The 17,128-nt window shown below is 31.8% G+C and overlaps 1 protein-coding gene across 1 annotated transcript in view; it reads left to right on the top strand.

Annotated features, from left to right (window-relative positions):
• CEP290 (centrosomal protein 290kDa) overlaps positions 1-17,128 on the top strand; it is a 95,699-nt gene that overhangs the window by 7,822 nt on the left and 70,749 nt on the right. Inside the window, exons 7-20 of the mRNA XM_008568614.1 lie at positions 389-442; positions 1,182-1,334; positions 1,735-1,917; positions 2,624-2,713; positions 5,431-5,553; positions 6,664-6,787; positions 10,701-10,873; positions 11,935-12,097; positions 13,232-13,336; positions 14,428-14,540; positions 14,737-15,504; positions 15,700-15,792; positions 16,083-16,167; positions 16,730-16,872. Coding sequence (XP_008566836.1) covers positions 389-442; positions 1,182-1,334; positions 1,735-1,917; positions 2,624-2,713; positions 5,431-5,553; positions 6,664-6,787; positions 10,701-10,873; positions 11,935-12,097; positions 13,232-13,336; positions 14,428-14,540; positions 14,737-15,504; positions 15,700-15,792; positions 16,083-16,167; positions 16,730-16,872 — 2,370 coding nt within the window. The remainder of the gene's footprint in view (positions 1-388; positions 443-1,181; positions 1,335-1,734; positions 1,918-2,623; positions 2,714-5,430; positions 5,554-6,663; positions 6,788-10,700; positions 10,874-11,934; positions 12,098-13,231; positions 13,337-14,427; positions 14,541-14,736; positions 15,505-15,699; positions 15,793-16,082; positions 16,168-16,729; positions 16,873-17,128) is intronic.

The raw sequence follows: 17,128 nt of genomic DNA, 5'->3' as shown, positions 1-17,128 counted from the left end.
ATTCTAGTCATGACATAGAAGAACAATGAAATATAAAGATCTTGGACAGAAAATATTCATTTTATTAGGGTTTTTTTCCGGGTGGGGAGGGGAATATTTTGTTTGCCGTATCTTCTGTGTCCTTTGGGTTTGGGGGGTAGGCTTTTTGAGAGTTATGTCTGTATTTTTTTTAAACTTTTTAAACAACCCGTTTTATCCTTAGTAAGCCTCGGTTTTCAAAAATTTTGGCTTATTAATTCTGTCTTAGGTTGTTGATATGAAGTCCTTAGTATAACTACATTCTCTACTTTATAGGAAAAGATTTAGAACTTAAATCAATAAGCTGAAAATCTGGCTTTATATTGAATTATGGCTGAATTTTATCTTATTTAGTGTTTTACTATTTTAGTTGGCGCTTCGAAATGAGGAGGCAGAAAATGAAAACAGCAAGTTAAGAAGAGAGGTTGGTAAAATGTTTTAGTAGTTGTGGTGGTTCAACAAAGATACTTGTTTAAAATTACGTAAATTTATATTGTAGCCAGAGCTGTAATCTTCTAAGTAACTGATGTTTTCAAAAAGGCTCATTTTATGATATGACTTTATCTCAGGGAAGTAGGAAATAAATCAAAACATGAGGTCATTACATTGATCTTAGATCTGGCGGGTGAATCTTTCTGTTTTATGAGCCGTACTTTGCTGGTTTGCTAACTGAATATATGACTGAATTTCTGTTCTTATTTCTCTTATTTTATCCAGTGTTCTTTTAAAAGTTTTGTTTCTCATGAAATCTTATAAATTCTTATTATTATTTGGTTCTTCTGAGCCAAATAATATTTGTACATCGTTTATTCTGATAGGAGTTCTTATCTTTTTAACCTAATCAAAATGTTCTTTGTTTTGGTTGATAATTAATGTTCTTTCTTTTGTTATTCCGAATAATATACCTCATTCTCCTGAAATTTCTCTTTTTTGCTTTCTTTAATTTCTGATTATTATTTTTAATTATGTATTGCTTTCTCATTTCTAATTGCCTTTTTCCTGTCCTTTTCTGGAGAACAAACGTCTAAAGAAAAAGGTGAGGCTTGTAAGGATAGTGAAGCCTTGGGAATTTAAAGATCTATTCTGAGAGTGCTGTTTAGAGGATGTAATTTTGCTATTCTGGATAGTTTCTTAATGGAATGTTGTGTTTGGTCAACCTTCAGAATGAACAACTTCGTCAGGATATTATTGACTATCAGAAACAAATAGATTCACAAAAAGAAACACTTTTATCAAGAAGAGGAGAAGACAGTGACTACCGATCACAGTTGTCTAAAAAAAACTATGAACTTGTCCAGTATCTGGATGAAATTCAGGTAAAATGAATAGAAGTCAGCTCAGAGTGATGATTCTTATAAAACTTTAATTTCGTTATAGTGTAAATCAAGTATTTAGCCGTACATGTAAATTCTTTAGTATAAATCTGTAACTATGTACTTGTAAAATGTGAAATAAATTGTATCTTTGAAGTTGTAATTCTTTATTCATTCTTTTTATGTATGCTATCTTGAACATTAAGAACAACTAAGATCCGTATGTACAATTTTCTTGATATTTAATTTGATTTACTTGGTCAACACCAATTCAAACTAAAAGTCTGTAAAGAATTCTCTTTTCATCAGTGGGAACTTAAGACTCCATTTTATTTTAATTTAGCTTAAGTTTTAGTTTCTTAAAAAAATTATTTTTTCACCATGGTGTCTTTAACTTCTTTAGACTTTAACAGAAGCTAATGAGAAAATTGAAGTTCAGAATCAAGAAATGAGAAAAAATTTAGAAGAGTCTGTACAGGAAATGGAGAAGATGACTGATGAATATAATAGGATGAAAGCTATTTTGCATCAGACAGATAATGTAATGGACCAATTAAAAAAAGAAAATAGTCACTATCGACTTCAAGTAAGAATTACTGTTAGAATAACTTATTTACATAGACTTCATATTTTTTTATTGCTGTTTATTCAAAGCTAGAAAGTACTTTAACTTTCCAGGGTGTGAATTTTTGTCTTTTGTCTTAATACTGTAATATGTTGTCATGATGACATATTTGTCTGTGTTTCTATAAGCCCCTCACAAACACTTTGTAATTCTTGTCATATGGGGTATATAAATGATAACCTGAAGAAAATGTGTAGAGAGCAGTGCTGCAAAGCTCATAATAATGATTTTCTACTAACAACTCTTGAAACTCCTGTGGATTATAAAATTTAACTTTATATTTTAAAATAAATACACTATAAATATATTAGAAATCAATACATTATTTACCATTTACATGGGATTAAACTTGTTTAAAAAGTAGAATAATGTTTAAAAATATAATTCTCCCGTAATGAAATAATTATGCAACTATAAAGATGCAGAAACCATTAGATATCACCTTTAACTACAGAACCACTGTGATAGTAAAAATGCATATGCAGTGTATATGTATATATATGAGTATGCATATGTAGATACATTACATATATAATAATAAGTGTGCATATCTATATATGTGTATATGAACATGTATATGTAGTGTATATGTAAATACGCATATGTAATAAATATATTTAGATTGCACCAATTCACAACAGTTCTTGAAGTAATTGTTGCCTTTTAGGTGCAGGAGCTTACAGATCTTCTGAAAGCAAAAAATGAAGACGATGATCCAGTCATGCTAGCTGTCAATGCAAAAGTAGAAGAATGGAAGGTGCTTTTCTTAATTGATATAATAGCTTTTTATTTTGTATTTTAGATTTAAATTTTAGTCTTATTTTTATTTAAAGGTCTCATACAAGTTAAGAACATTTTGATTAGGGTTTTTTTAAAAAGTTTATTATATGTCTTAGCTAGAAAACCTCTAAAAGTATTCTGTGTAGTCCTCTAGCTCTTTTGTTATTAAATGATCTCTTGCAAATGAATGAGTTAAACTTTAAACTTATTGATGGAAGTCTTAGTTGATAAAATATTTATCATCTAAAATATGTAATTCTAAATAAAATTTAAATTTTTTCACTTAACTCATAGCTACCTTGTATACATTAGTTATATAGTTTCAGGTTTAATTTTAGTTTTTCCAACTCTGTTTTTCATGTCAGATTAATCAGTGGGAATGAGAGTTAGGAAAGAGATCTATCAGAATTACTTCAGAAGCCTTTTCAAAATACTCTTTTTTCCTTCTCACCACTCTTTAACCCCAACCTAATTCCCTGGCCTTCCTGTATCAGAAGCTGGGATTATGATGGTTGTATATTTGTAAGCATCTAAGATGATTCTGAATGAATGATTCTAATTTCAAAGCTATCACTTCTAGAGTCATTGTTTCTAGCAGGGTTCATGTAAATTTTGTTGGCAATTTGGAATTGATTATCATCTAGGAAGCTCAGATAACCTGTATTTTAAACAAAAATAGTAGCAATAAAATAAATAGTAGTATCAACCAGGGGTCAATAAGCTTTACGTAGAGAGCCAGAGAGTAAATATTTTAGACCATCTGGTCTCTCCTGTAACTACTCAACTCTGCTGCTATAGCATGAAAGCAGCCATAGACAATACATAAATGAACGAACAAGGTTGTTTTTCAGTAAAAGTTTATTTACAAAACAAGTGGCAGGACAGATTTGATCTGTCGTCCATTGTTTACTAACCTTTGAAAAAAAGAGTTGTTTTTATCCACTTTAATTTGAGGGGTAAAATGAGAATGGTAGAATGATACCACTTATATTCCGCACTTTACTTTGTTTTGACTTAGTATTTTTTGGTGATTATTTTATTTTAGTACATATAGTATTACTTTGTTCCTTTTAATGGCTGTGTAATTTTTCTTTGTGGATATGTATGCTATTTGATAATTGATTTCCTATTGTGTGACATTTAGGAGGTTTCTAATCTTTGCTGTTAGAAACAGCGTTTTATTGAATATCCTTGTATATGTATTAATTTGCAAATATACATCTGTAGAATAAATTGCTACAAGAGTAATTGTGATACATATTGCAAATATATTTCTCCAGTTTGTCATTTGTCTTTGGCTTTATGGTATTTTTTGCTATAAAGTATTTATTTTTATATTGTGTAGTTAAATTTATTATTTTTTGATGGCTTTTGACTTTTCTATTATAACTAGAAAGGATTCTGAGTATTAACTTCTTTCTCATCTTTTCTCCTAGTATCTTCTGGTTCCATTTTTTACCTTTATTTTTATTTATTTATTTATTTTTATTTTTGGCAGTTGCCATACAGGGATCCAAACCCTTGACCTTGATCTTTTTTTTTTTTTTCCTTTTTGTCTTTTTTCGTGTCCGGCAACGGATCGCAACCCTCAGTGTCACGCCCGGACTGGACCGGGACCGGCCACGGGATCGCAACCCTTGGTGTCGCGCCCGCACCTTGCTCAGCCACTGAGCGGGAACCGGTCTGTATGTGGGATCCGAACCCTCGGTGGGAGCGCCGCCACGCTCCCAAGCGGCGCACTGTAGCAGTGTGCCACCGGGCCGGCCTGACCTTGATCTTTAACATTTAAATCTTTGATGCATATATAATTCATTTTGGTACAAGAATGTAATATGGATGCAGTAGAGCTAATCTGTTGTCCAAACATAACTTAATGAATATTTCATCTTTCTTCTACTGAAATACAGTTCTATTTTTATCACATAAAAAACTCCCATTGAATCTGGATTTATTTTGGACTCTCTTGTTATTAAATTGATTGATCTATTTTCTAATCATGTATATACTGAAAAAGCTATTATTATTGTTTGTTTTTAGACTCTTTCTTATGAACATTTTCACATGAATTTTAGGAATAGCTTGTCCACTTCTTAAAAAAATATTTTGTTGATCATTTTATTGGATATTTGTTAAAGTTATAAATTGATTTACAGATTGATTTAGGATAAACATCTTTTTGATATTTGGTCCTTCTAAGAACACAAGATTATCTTTCCTTTTATTCATTGAAGATATTTTATGCCTCAGTGGCATTTTAATGTTTACTTCAAAAGATCAGTTGTATAAAATTTTTGCAGTTGTATGAGGTACTTATAACTTCTTGTTTAGAAATGGATTTTGAAAGCTTGAAATTTTTTAAAAGATTGAATTCTTTTCCTTTTTTTTCGGTGGCTGGACAGTGCAGGTATCCGAACCTTGACATTTGTGTTATCAGCACCATGCTCTCCCAAGTGAAAGATTGAATTTTAAAAGAGAAATTATAATGGGCATTTTTCATTGTTTCTTATTTAAACTTAAGGTTGTATATACAAAAGGAAAAAGATTGTACCCGTAGTTGCTGATACTTTGTCATTTCGAAGAATTTTATTTACTGTATTTTCTTAAATCTACTAATGGTATATATTATTTACTATAAATGAGGAATGGTTTATTAATTTTTCTTTGTGTAACAAATCCTATTTTGTTTATTTCTAGTTAATTTTGTCTTCTAAAGATGATGAAATTATTGAGTATCAGCAAATGTTACATAACCTGAGGGAGAAACTTAAAAATGCTCAGCTTGATGCTGACAAAAGTAATGTTATGGCTCTACAACAGGTAAAACCTTCTCAAAATTTGGTTTATCGACCAGTTTTATTAAAATTGGAATGCTGAACTATGCTTTATTATATTACCTGTTTCTAATCTAGTGACTTGCACTATTGGTTGTATAGTAAAGTCTTCTGAAATATTCCTACATCATCCAGTTCCAGGAAAAAAATTAGAGCTAAGTTTATAGTTAGGGTTAGAGTTAGAAATAGAATTATTTTGTTCATTTTTTTTTTTTAATGTTGATGTGGATAATACACACACTGTTTTGGTTAGGAATTATTTAATAAAGAACTATTAAAAACTTTTAGAAATCTTAGACTATCTTAATACTCTATTATTAAGGTTTATTATATTGTATCTTACTCTTTTTTTTTTAAGGATGACTGGTAAGGGGATCTTAACCCTTGACTTGGTGTTGTCAGCACCACGCTCACCCAATGAGCTAACCGGTTATCCCTATATGGGATCCAAACCAGTGGCCTTGGTATTATGAGCACCACACTCTCCCGAGTGAGCCACAGGCTGGCCCAAGTACCTTACTCCTGATATGCCCTATGCAACGTGAAATAAGCTAAAAGAATGGTTATAATTTGTCTGTGCTACTAAAGACTTAATTTATAGTAAAATATATTTATATAGAAAGAAGTCACATTGTCATCATTTGTGCTGTAGTCATATTCCAAAAGAAAGAAGAAAATCTGAGAAGTGTTTGGAGAATAAGAACAATTACAGTGGACGATATTTTTGAATGAAGGACCAAAGGGGTAAAAGCTAAGCTTAGTATAAGAAAGCACAGGGCAAAACGCAAACATACAAAATGGTAGAAAGATTGAATTGGATAGATGATAAGCAAAAGTAACAAATATTACAGCGTTCTGGAATTCTTATTTGCCAGAGTGTTAACCATTATATTCACCTTTTAGTGACAGCAGTATACCTAATACTGTGTAGTGTAGTGTAGTTGAGGCGTTCATGATAGTAAAAGGCAAAGTTTTACCCACAAGAAAATATATTCTACAGTCTTGTTGAAAAAAACAAGACCTACATTTTTTCTTAGCTTTAAGTTGCATGTTAATAATCATGAAGGGATGTGTAGTATTTTAAAATATTTTATAGGGTATACAGGAACGAGACAGTCAAATTAAGATGCTCACTGAACAAGTAGAACAATATACAAAAGAAATGGAAAAAAATACTTTTATTATTGAAGACTTGAAAAATGAGCTCCAAAGAAACAAAGGTAATTCAGTATTTTATAAGTATATAAAGTTATTATGTTTTAAAGCATTTTATTTTTATTAAAATAAAATTATGTCATGTAAATATTCACATATTGAGTTTTCTTCATTTGAATTTTATCATATTTTTTTAATTGTACAGGTTATTATTAATTACTATATGCTTAAATTTGTAAATGATAAATGTATTTTCTGTCATTTTTCTCCTTTGATGAAAATTACATTAACCTCTATTACCAGATTGGCTGGAAGATGAAAAATGGTGATATAATTATTTTTTATTGAACATGCTTTTTATAATTAACAAAGAATGGAGAATAAAGTTTTGATCAGCCTATCAGTATTGCAGATAGCTTTCAGAAGTAATTTGATGTGTAAGCATTTGAATTAATCTTATGCAAATTAATTTCTTATCATATTCTGCTTATGCTGAGTCATACTACCTAGCCTAGCATATCACATCCTGTGAATATAGCCCTCATAATATCAGTGTTGTTATATTTCTATAGCACTACATACTGTAGTTATGCCAAGGCACATTGGTACAAACTGTTCATGATAAATTCATGGTCATGTTTATTATAATTGCTAAAGATAAAAAAAATAACATGAAGGGAAAAAAGCAAGTCTTTGTGTGTATAAGTATAATGCTGGTGTTGGTGTTTGGGGTAGGTTGTAATTTAGATAGTGAGGCAAAAGCCTCACTGAGAAGATAATTGAACAAAGACTTGAAGGAAGTAAAGGAGTGAGCTGTGCAGATGGCTCTAAGCAGTGGGAATAAGTTTAAAGGCACAAAAACAGGAGTGTACCAAATGTGTTCAAAGAACAACAAAGTCTTTGGGGCTGGAGTACAGTGAGCAAGTGGGGCATTAGTAGGAAATAAAATCAGAGGTAACAAGAGGCCATGTCATATGGGGCCTTATAATTCATTGTAAAGACTTTGGCTTTTGTTTAAATGGGAAGGGACATCACAGATAGCACTAATAAAATTTGACTCAGGCTGTGTCTGTAGTAGACTGTAGACTGTGGTAAACACAGAAGCAGGGAGACCTGTTACAAGAGTATTGCAATGATATGGAGGGAGGTGATGGTTTGAGGTGAGGGAGGTGCATGGTGGTAGCAGAGGAGTTATTAGATGTAGTCAGTTCTGAATGTATTTTGGAGGTGATAGAAATAGAATTTGCTGACAGAGCAGATGTAGGATGTGAAAGAAGGAGTTATCAGGACATTTGGAATGAACGCTGAGGAAGATTGTGGGAAGAGCATATTTAGAGATTATCAAGTACTTAGGTTTAGACATGTTAAGTTTGAGATGCTTATTAGATATCCAAGTGAAATGTTAAGTAGGCACTTGTATATAAAAGTCCAAGGCTTAGGAGAATAATCTAGGCTAAAGATAGCAATTTGGGAACCCTCTCCATACAAGTGGTAGTTGAAGTCATGAGGCTGGCCAGGATCATCAAGGGAGTGAATGTAGGTTAAGAAAAAAACCTAAAGACTGAGTCCTGGGATACTTCTACTTTAGAGGATGGGAGATGAAAGAAACAACCAAAGGAGACTGAAAAGGAATGGCCAGAGAGATGGGAGGAAAACCAGGAGGGTGGAGAGTCCTGAAAACTACATGAGAAATGTCATCAAGGAAGAATAAACAACTGCATTCAGAGCTGTGTTCATTGCTGCTTGTAGGTCAGGCTGAGCACTGAAAATTGACCACTGGGCTTAGCAATAGTCATTTTTGTTTAAAGAGGGTAGAGAGAAAATGGAGAGAAGAAATACAGGAATTGTTTTCAGGACTGTTTTTATAGAGGGAAGGAGAAAATGGAGGTGGTAGCTTGAGGGGAGAGAGGAATTAAGAAAGTCTTTCTGTCTTTAAGATGGAAGAAATAACTCATGCTTCAAGGTTAATGGGAGAGTTACATTAAGAAGAAACAATTGATAAATTGATGAAGCAGAGGAAGGAGAGAAGCAGTTCTGGAAAATATCCTTGAGAAGACAATGGAATGGGATCTAGTGCACCAGTGGAGAGGCTGGTCTTAAATAGGAACATGGAGAGAGTTCATCCATAATTACAGGAAGAAAGGTAGAGCGTATAGATGCAGATGCAAGTGGCTAAGTAGACTTCCTAGTGGTGGGAGCTTGTAGAAGTTCTCTGCTGATTACTTCTTTTTTCTCATTGAACAAAGAAGCAAGTTTCTCAGCTGAAAGTGAGGATAGTAGAAGTGTATTATATAGTTGAAGAGAAGAGAAGGTATAAAATGGTCATCTGGAGGAATGAAAACTTGGGAAATGTAGTATGACTATTGAGCAGCATCAAGAGCCCACTTGAGATACATATTTCTATATGTGTGTGTGTGTTATGTTTGTATTGGAATTCTTTGACAGTAAGATAAACTGCTTTAAAACGACGACTAATGGTATAGATTCTGCATGTTCCAATCACCAGGAGAAAAGTGATAGTTGATCTTGTCTATCAAATAATGAAGGGGTCTTATCTAATGACACTTAAGACAGTCAATAGTCATATAATCCCTAAAGCTCATAGAAAGTGTGTACTAGACTATATATCTTCAGTTTAACTTGTAAACCATGATGGCTACTGGTGTTTTTCCTTCATTGGTTAGGATTAGATTTAGCTATCAGAAACAGATATCTGAAGAATAGTGGCAAAAATTAAGATAGAAGTTTATTTCTCACTTGTCTAACAGTCTAGAATTAGGCAGTACAGGGTGTTGCCTTTACTTGCCCCATCCAAAATGGAGCTTTACTTCATGTCTGTATTCCAAACAGCAAGATAGAGAAAAAAGGGGCACATGTAGAAAGATAGGCGGTAAATATAGTGTTTAATGTGGAGGGTTGTGTGGAAGAAAGGGGGAATAGATATCAGGGGACAATTCAACCTCTGTCATATTCTATAACTAGTCTGTTAGCTCCACAGAGCAGGGCTCATTTCTTACAAACTTATGTGATCCCCCATTCTAGTCCAATGCATAATACAAGTCCAGTGTAAGTATATGCCCTATATATTAGTAAATGTTTATTATGGGTGAATATGAGAATGATCTGTGTCAATAAATTTTAGAACAAAAGGAATATTATATTTTGGTCTAAAAACAATTTAGTAAGATAACACAAGCAGGGTGAGTTTAGGGATTTTTTAGTTTAGGATTAAATTTAGCTGCATGTGACATTAAAATCAAGCATAAACAATTGTTTAAACAAGATAGAAATTTATTTCTCTGTGATAAAAACAAAGTTGAAGCAATTAGTTCAGGATTGGTGTGACAGCTACACAGATCTCCGGTATCAAGGACCCTGTATCTTGTTGCTCTGCCTATCTCTATAAGTGGTTTCCATCTCTTGTTCTAAGAAGACTGTTTGAGTTTCAGCCTCATATCCATATTCTAGCTAGCAAGAAGGAGTAAAGAAAAGAATGATTCACTTCTCTCCCTTAAAAACGTTTTTTTGAAATTTGCACGACTTGGGTATTTACATCCCATTTGTAAATAACCACACCTAGCTTGCTAGAATGTATGTGGAAATTTAGTCTTTATTTCAAGTGGCCATGTGTCCAGCTAAAAATTTGTAATTTTAGTACAGTGGACAAAAAAGGAGGTTGAATATTAGCAATAGCTAACAGTCTCTGCCACATTGGTCATTGTTTGTAAAGCAGTGTTTGTGACCTTTTATAATCCATACCCCTTCAGCTAAGAAGATTTTACTGAACTTTATTTTTTTTGGTTAATTTTATTAATAAAGTCAAAACAAAACTTTCATTTTACAGGTATAAAATTATTACATTAAGGGAGCTTTTTTTTAAATGATACATCACTTCTCCTGACTTCATATTGGAAACACTGATTTAAAGGAAAGAATAGTTGGTTCAATTAATTCATGATTTTTGTTTTTTCCTGGCAGGTGCTTCTACCCTTTCTCAACAGACTCATTATATGCAAATTCAGGCAAAGGTACAACTTTTAGAAGAGAAAACGAAGGAAGCTGAGAGAACAGCAGAACTGGCTGAGGCAGATGCTAGGGAAAAGGATAAAGAATTAGTTGAGGCTCTGAAGCGTTTAAAAGATTATGAATCGGTATGTATTTTTATCTTGCCAATCAAGGAACTTAGAATTATTCTTGCTACTCAAAGACTATTCCGTGCCATTTACTGCATACCGTTTAAAAAACATTCCGTAAGTGTCTTTTGATAAAGGTTATCCTAATTAATTTATATTTTTCAAATTTTGAGCATTAATTTTTTTGGCAGGAGAATTGTTTTCAAACCTTTTGATCAAAGCATTTTGCCCAGATAATCAGCTTTGGTGAGGCAACAAGATTACATTCGTTGTTACCTATGTTCATTGAGCAACCATGTAGATGCGAAACCACTGACTACTGTGATAAAATTTATGACAGGAGGTTTTGTCACCTACTATGTCAGCACATCATACTTTGTACTTTTTATATTTTTTTAATCTGCCTACAATTAAGTCAGGCAACTAATAACTTACATATTCTGTTAGTATTGCTGATTCACTTTTACTCTTTTTTTTAATTTTGTTAAGTTTTTTATGGGTAGTATTCTGAGTTACTTTGCCATTAGGATGTTATACTGGGAAAGTTCAACTGTTCAGTATTCCATCATTATTATTACTGGTCTTGGTTTATAAAAACACAATGAAAACCTAGGTTAGTGATATAGATCGTAGGTAGATATGCATTTCCCCTTAGACATAAGAAATAAATTAATGAATTTGGTAAAACTATTCAAATAAACCATGTTATATAGTCATCCCTTAGTATCTAGGGGAGATTGGCCCCAGGACCACACAAAAATACCGAAATTTGAGGATGCTCAAGTCATTTATAAAAAATGGTGTGATATTTGCATATAACCCACATCCTCCTATATACTTTAAATCATCTCTAGATTCTCCAGGTTACTTATAATACCTAATACAATGTAAATACTATGTAAATAATTGTTATACTGCATTTTTAAAAAAATGTGTATTATTTTTTATTGTTGTATTGTTATTTCTTATTGTTTTTTTTTTCCTGAATATTTTTAATCCATGGTTGGTTGAATCCATGGATGTAGAAGCTGTGGATGCAGAGGGCTGACTGTATTTAATTTAGATTGGCTATTTTTCAGGGAGTATATGGTTTAGAAGATGCTGTTGTCGAAATAAAAAATTGTAAAAACCAAATTAAAATAAGAGATCGAGAGATCGAAGTATTGACAAAGGAAATCAATAAACTTGAGTTGAAGATCAATGATTTTCTCGATGAAAATGAGGCACTTAGAGAGCGTGTGGGTAAGCCATCAGATAAGTGCTTTACTCAAGTCTGATTTTCAAGTATTTTTTGCTTTATGTTTTGTTTATTATTATTAAGTAGTTGAATGCTTTCTTTCAAATAAATACTTCCATAAAAACATTTAAAACAAGTTAAAGTGGAGCTACTCTGAAGTAGGATTGGGGATTTGATGGGTTTGGAATGGTGGTCATGCAGGCCTGGAGCATTGCTTTATTTAATCTATTATCTCAGAAATAACCACTTGTTTAAAAAATGGAAGTCTATTATGTTAATACTACATATCGGAACTTATCCTTTTTTTGTTTTCAACCAAAGTAGGATCTGTGTGACCTATGTTCATTTGCAAAATGTTCTTGTTTCAGGTGAATTCATGAGGACATTCAGAAATACTGTTTAAACCTTTTAAAGACTTTTTAAGTACTTGACATTTACAATTTAGACTGCTTGTGTTTTGCTTTGGTTGAGTATTTTAAAGTTTCTATTGATTCTATGAAGTAATTAGTATATGTAGCTTGAGAGTTTATATATTGATTTCAATAAATAGTTCATTAGTGAATATTAGTAATTTGAATGTTATGACAGTCTAAGTTGCTTCTTTAAAATGAAAATAAAGATCTATATATTGATTTTATTATACTTGCTATATATCAGTTAATGCTTTCTTAGAGTTAAAATGACTTAACTTTTCTCTAGGGAAGGAAAAATAAATATTTTATACAGATTATTTGTTTGTGAAAAGTGTCTGTTCTAACTAGGGTCCTGGGGTTTGCTAGGACCTCAAGTTAGACTTCTGATCAACCTGACCTATCAGATCACAGCCAGGAATCTGGAAGCTCCTAAGATGGCTTCTGCCAGTGTAGATAGCTGTCACAAACACCATGTTTTCTGTGTTTAGAAGGCTCCAAATCTTGGTTTATAATTTACTTCAGGTTTTTGTCAGGATTTCCATTAATAATTGTAGTAAAATGTTTGTGGTACAGTTCAAGAATGTATCCAAAATTGTTGCACAAAAAGTACTCCATTCTTTAATAATACTGTCAAATGAATTATAACCAGTTGCTTGATGATATATGAACTTTTAATAGTTCATGTGAATGTTTTAAAGTTTTTAATTGTATTCGTTTCTATTTTAGGCCTTGAGCCAAAGACAATGATTGATTTAACTGAATTTAGAAATAGCAAATGCTTAAAACAACAGCAGTACAGAGCTGAAAACCAAATTCTTTTGAAAGAGGCAAGTATGGTGGTCAATTGATTATTTTCTTGGCTGAACTGAAGAGAAATACTAATAATTCATACTTTGCAGATTGAAAGTCTAGAGGAAGAGCGACTTGATCTGAAAAAAAAAATTCGTCAAATGGCTCAAGAAAGAGGAAAAAGAAGTGCAACTTCAGGTATACTCAGTTATTCCAAACCTTTAAAAAAAATTATTGAGAATTCAGTTTTTAGATCTGGAATTTTCTGGATGTTAGAAATACTATCGTTATATTACTGTGGTTCTGCTACAAGTTTAATAAATGAAAATTATGGCCTGAGTAAGAGATAAGTGAGTGTCACTGGGTTCAGTCCTGAATAAAATAAAACCAAACAAGTGAACAAAATACAAGGAATCGTGGACTTTTAAAAAGTTTATAGTGTAGTCTTTCAATTTCTAGACAGCCCCAATATGTTGTGATTAATAATGAGAAAACTTAGTAATTTTTATGTTAATATATGTTATACTTAATATTTTCCCCTTCCTTAAGGGCTATGTATTGAAAACCTTCTTTGTAAATTATTCTTTACTAAGTGAATGTAATTGAATGTAATGTTTTATTGAATGTAAATTAACAACTTTTTTGTGATTTGTCTTACTTGATGTAAAGAGAACAGTTGGTTAAGTTTTATTATAGCCATTGCATGTGTTTTTTTAAGAGAAAGAATTTTTTTTTTATCTCAGCCAAAGCCCACAAGCAAATTTATGAATAATAGCAGAGAGATTTTTTTAGCATTATGGTTTGTGTATTACATCAAAAATTTTCTAGAGAAGTGAAACACTGTAATTTATTAGTGTAATAACCAGCTTATTAATTACTCATGATTCTTGTTTACTTTCTTTATATGTGTCTATCCTATTTTAGTACTTATTAATTAGCACTTTTAATATGGAATGGGCAAAGAATGGAAGAGAAAATAAAATTCAGATTGGTTTCTCATATTATCAATAATTTATTAAAAGTGAGCTAGATCAGAAAGTTGTATTGGCTACATGTGGGTCAAAGATTTTAGAAACAATTATTCTACCTTCTGTTTTGGTTAAAACTTTTTTTGTTATTTTTTTCATATGTAGGATTAACCATTGAGGACCTGAACCTATCTGAAAACTTTTCTCAAGGAGATAAAATAAGAGAAAGAAAATTGGATTTAGTGAGCCTGAAAAATATGAGTGAAGCACAATCAAAGGTAAACAGTAAACTACTACTATGGCAAAGAGAATAAAGGAAAATGTTATCATTGTTTCATTTCTTCCTCTATTATCTCATTTTGAATATTAATTTCTTTTTGTAGTTGTTAAATAAGTAGAGAAAAATGTTTGCTTATATAAATAACCTGTTGATCCAAAGATTGCTTAATGAGACATTATTTATTCTGAATACAGATTAGGAGTTCAGATAAAATAAAGCTGCTGCGTAGGAGACCATCATTCAGTATTCCACAATCAGATGAGAATGAGTCAGAAGAGAATATGACTATAGGACCATTATCAAAAACGTTATCTGAAATTCATCATAGTTTAGAAAGTGGAGTGGATCCTTTTGTCTCTAATACTAAATATTCTTCATCCTTGCAAGTAAAAGATAATTCAACTCCAGAAACTATTACAATAAGAGAGATTTTTAAAGCACCATGTCTACAATCTTTAAGAAATCTAGAATCATTAGTCAGTACCTTTAGTAGGGAGAACCATGAAGACATAAATGACTACTTATGCTGTCTTTCTGATGATTGTATGAAAAAAGTGTCAAGAAGCCATCAAGCACTAGAGAAGACTAGTTCCATACAAAAAAGTGATTCATCTTTTCAAGCCTTATCAACAGCTTCAGACTTAATGCAGAAGTTATCACTTAGGCAAAAATCTGCGATATTTTTTCAACAAATTCATGGTAATAGAGCTGATGTGGATAAATCTCACATAGTAGCATCAGAAGATGAACAGATTCACACCCAAATAAAGTATACTGATAACAATTTGAAAGAAGATACAAGAAAAAGTGAAGTACCCTTACAGACAGAGATTTTGAAAAATAAGTCTGAAGTTAATCTTCCAGATCCTATGCCCACTGCACAATCACAATTATCTCAGATAGAGCCACTTGAAAATCTTATAGAGCAGCTACGGAGAGAACTAGTATTTCTTAGATCTCAGGTGAGCTTTCTTTCAAATTGTATTCCTGGGATCACTTTTTTATGACTTCTCTAACAAAGTTCTCTACAGTTATAATAATTTTTTTTGTTTGCACAATAACACTAATTTGTACACATTCTGTTTTTAAAAATCTAAAAATGCCATACATTTAATATGGACTTATTGTCTTGTCTAATTTATTAAATGTTTCTTTAGAATGAAGTCATAGCACAGGATTTATTGATCAAAGAAGCACAGAATAGAAATGCAGAAATAGAGCTTGAACGTCATAGAAGCCAGGCAGAACAGGTAGTGTAAAGGCAGAACATTAAAAGAGATAACTGTTGTACTAAAGACAAAAACTTTCATTATATCTCTTTGCCTTTTGTCATGGGAGTTGGAGGAGGGAGAAGGTGGGAAGAGGTTCATTGCCTGCATCATCTGTTTTACTCTTTAGACTTTATTTTACGATTGCTGCTATGTCTCTATAACTTGTGTTATACCTCTATTGGTTAAAATTTTTAACTTAAAAACTATGGACTATTGTGATATTTTCTAAAAAAAAAAAATATCAATTTTAGTTTCTTTGTTTTGTTCAGAATGAATTTCTTTCAAGAGAACTTATTGAAAAGGAAAGAGATTTAGAAAGAAGTAGGACAGTGATAACCAAATATCAGAATAAGTGTAAGTTACTAAGTTACTATTATTTCTTATTTTTCTATACTTAAAATCATGGGTCTGAAATGACTTTAATATAGTCTCTGTTTTCTAATCTTTTTTACCCTTAAATACCTCTGCAAAATATATACTTCAGTCTCTTTCACTCATCCAGTTGGTTTGCCTTGCTATTTCATTGTTAAAGAATGTTATTAATCTGGATTTTTTGTGAGGCTATATGTCTAGTTTTCCTTTTGTGTTCTCTAGTCAAAGTGGAGTAATAGAAAACTGAATTTGAAAGATTTTTAATATAAAGCATAGTTTAAATTAAGGCAAAAGTATACTGGGGATTCATTTTTCTCAGCTATGAGATATATGTGTATATGCACATGATTTAATAGTTCTCCCTACCATTTAACTCAAGTATTCATGCTGGATTTACAGTTATTTTTTTTTTTTTTGTATTTATTTACATCTGCCTTTTCCCAGTGGTTATTTTTTTCTATATGTGAAATATTTTCATCTGTGTAGAATATGGTAAATTGTGAAAAAGATCTATTCATTTAATGAGAAAAATATGTAATTACAGTAAAAGCATTAGTTGAAGAAAATAAGCAGCTTGAAGAAGGTATGAAAGAAATATTGCAAGCTATTAAGGAAATGCAGAAAGATCCTGATGTTAAAGGAGGAGAAACATCTCTAATTATCCCTAGTCTTGAAAGACTAGTTAATGTAAGTTATTTTTCATGTTAATGTTTTTTTCCCCCAGCCCTTTAAAGATGTTGTTTCACTGTGTACTGATCTCCATATTTTCCGATGTCTAGATACTTGCAGTCATTTGAATCATAGTTTCCCTGTATGTCATGTGTAGTTTTTCTCAGGCTGCTTTTAATACTTTCTCTTTATATTTGGTTTTCATCAGTTTGACTGTAAAGTACCTAGGGGTGTGTGTGTGTGTGTGTGTGTGTGTGTGTGTGTGTGTGTGTGT

The sequence above is a fragment of the Galeopterus variegatus genome, unplaced genomic scaffold (assembly GCF_000696425.1).
Source record: "Galeopterus variegatus unplaced genomic scaffold, G_variegatus-3.0.2 Scaffold425, whole genome shotgun sequence".
Taxonomy (NCBI): domain Eukaryota; kingdom Metazoa; phylum Chordata; class Mammalia; order Dermoptera; family Cynocephalidae; genus Galeopterus; species Galeopterus variegatus.
The sequence above is the reverse complement of the archived record's forward strand: the minus strand, read 5'-3'. Positions and strand labels throughout refer to the sequence as shown.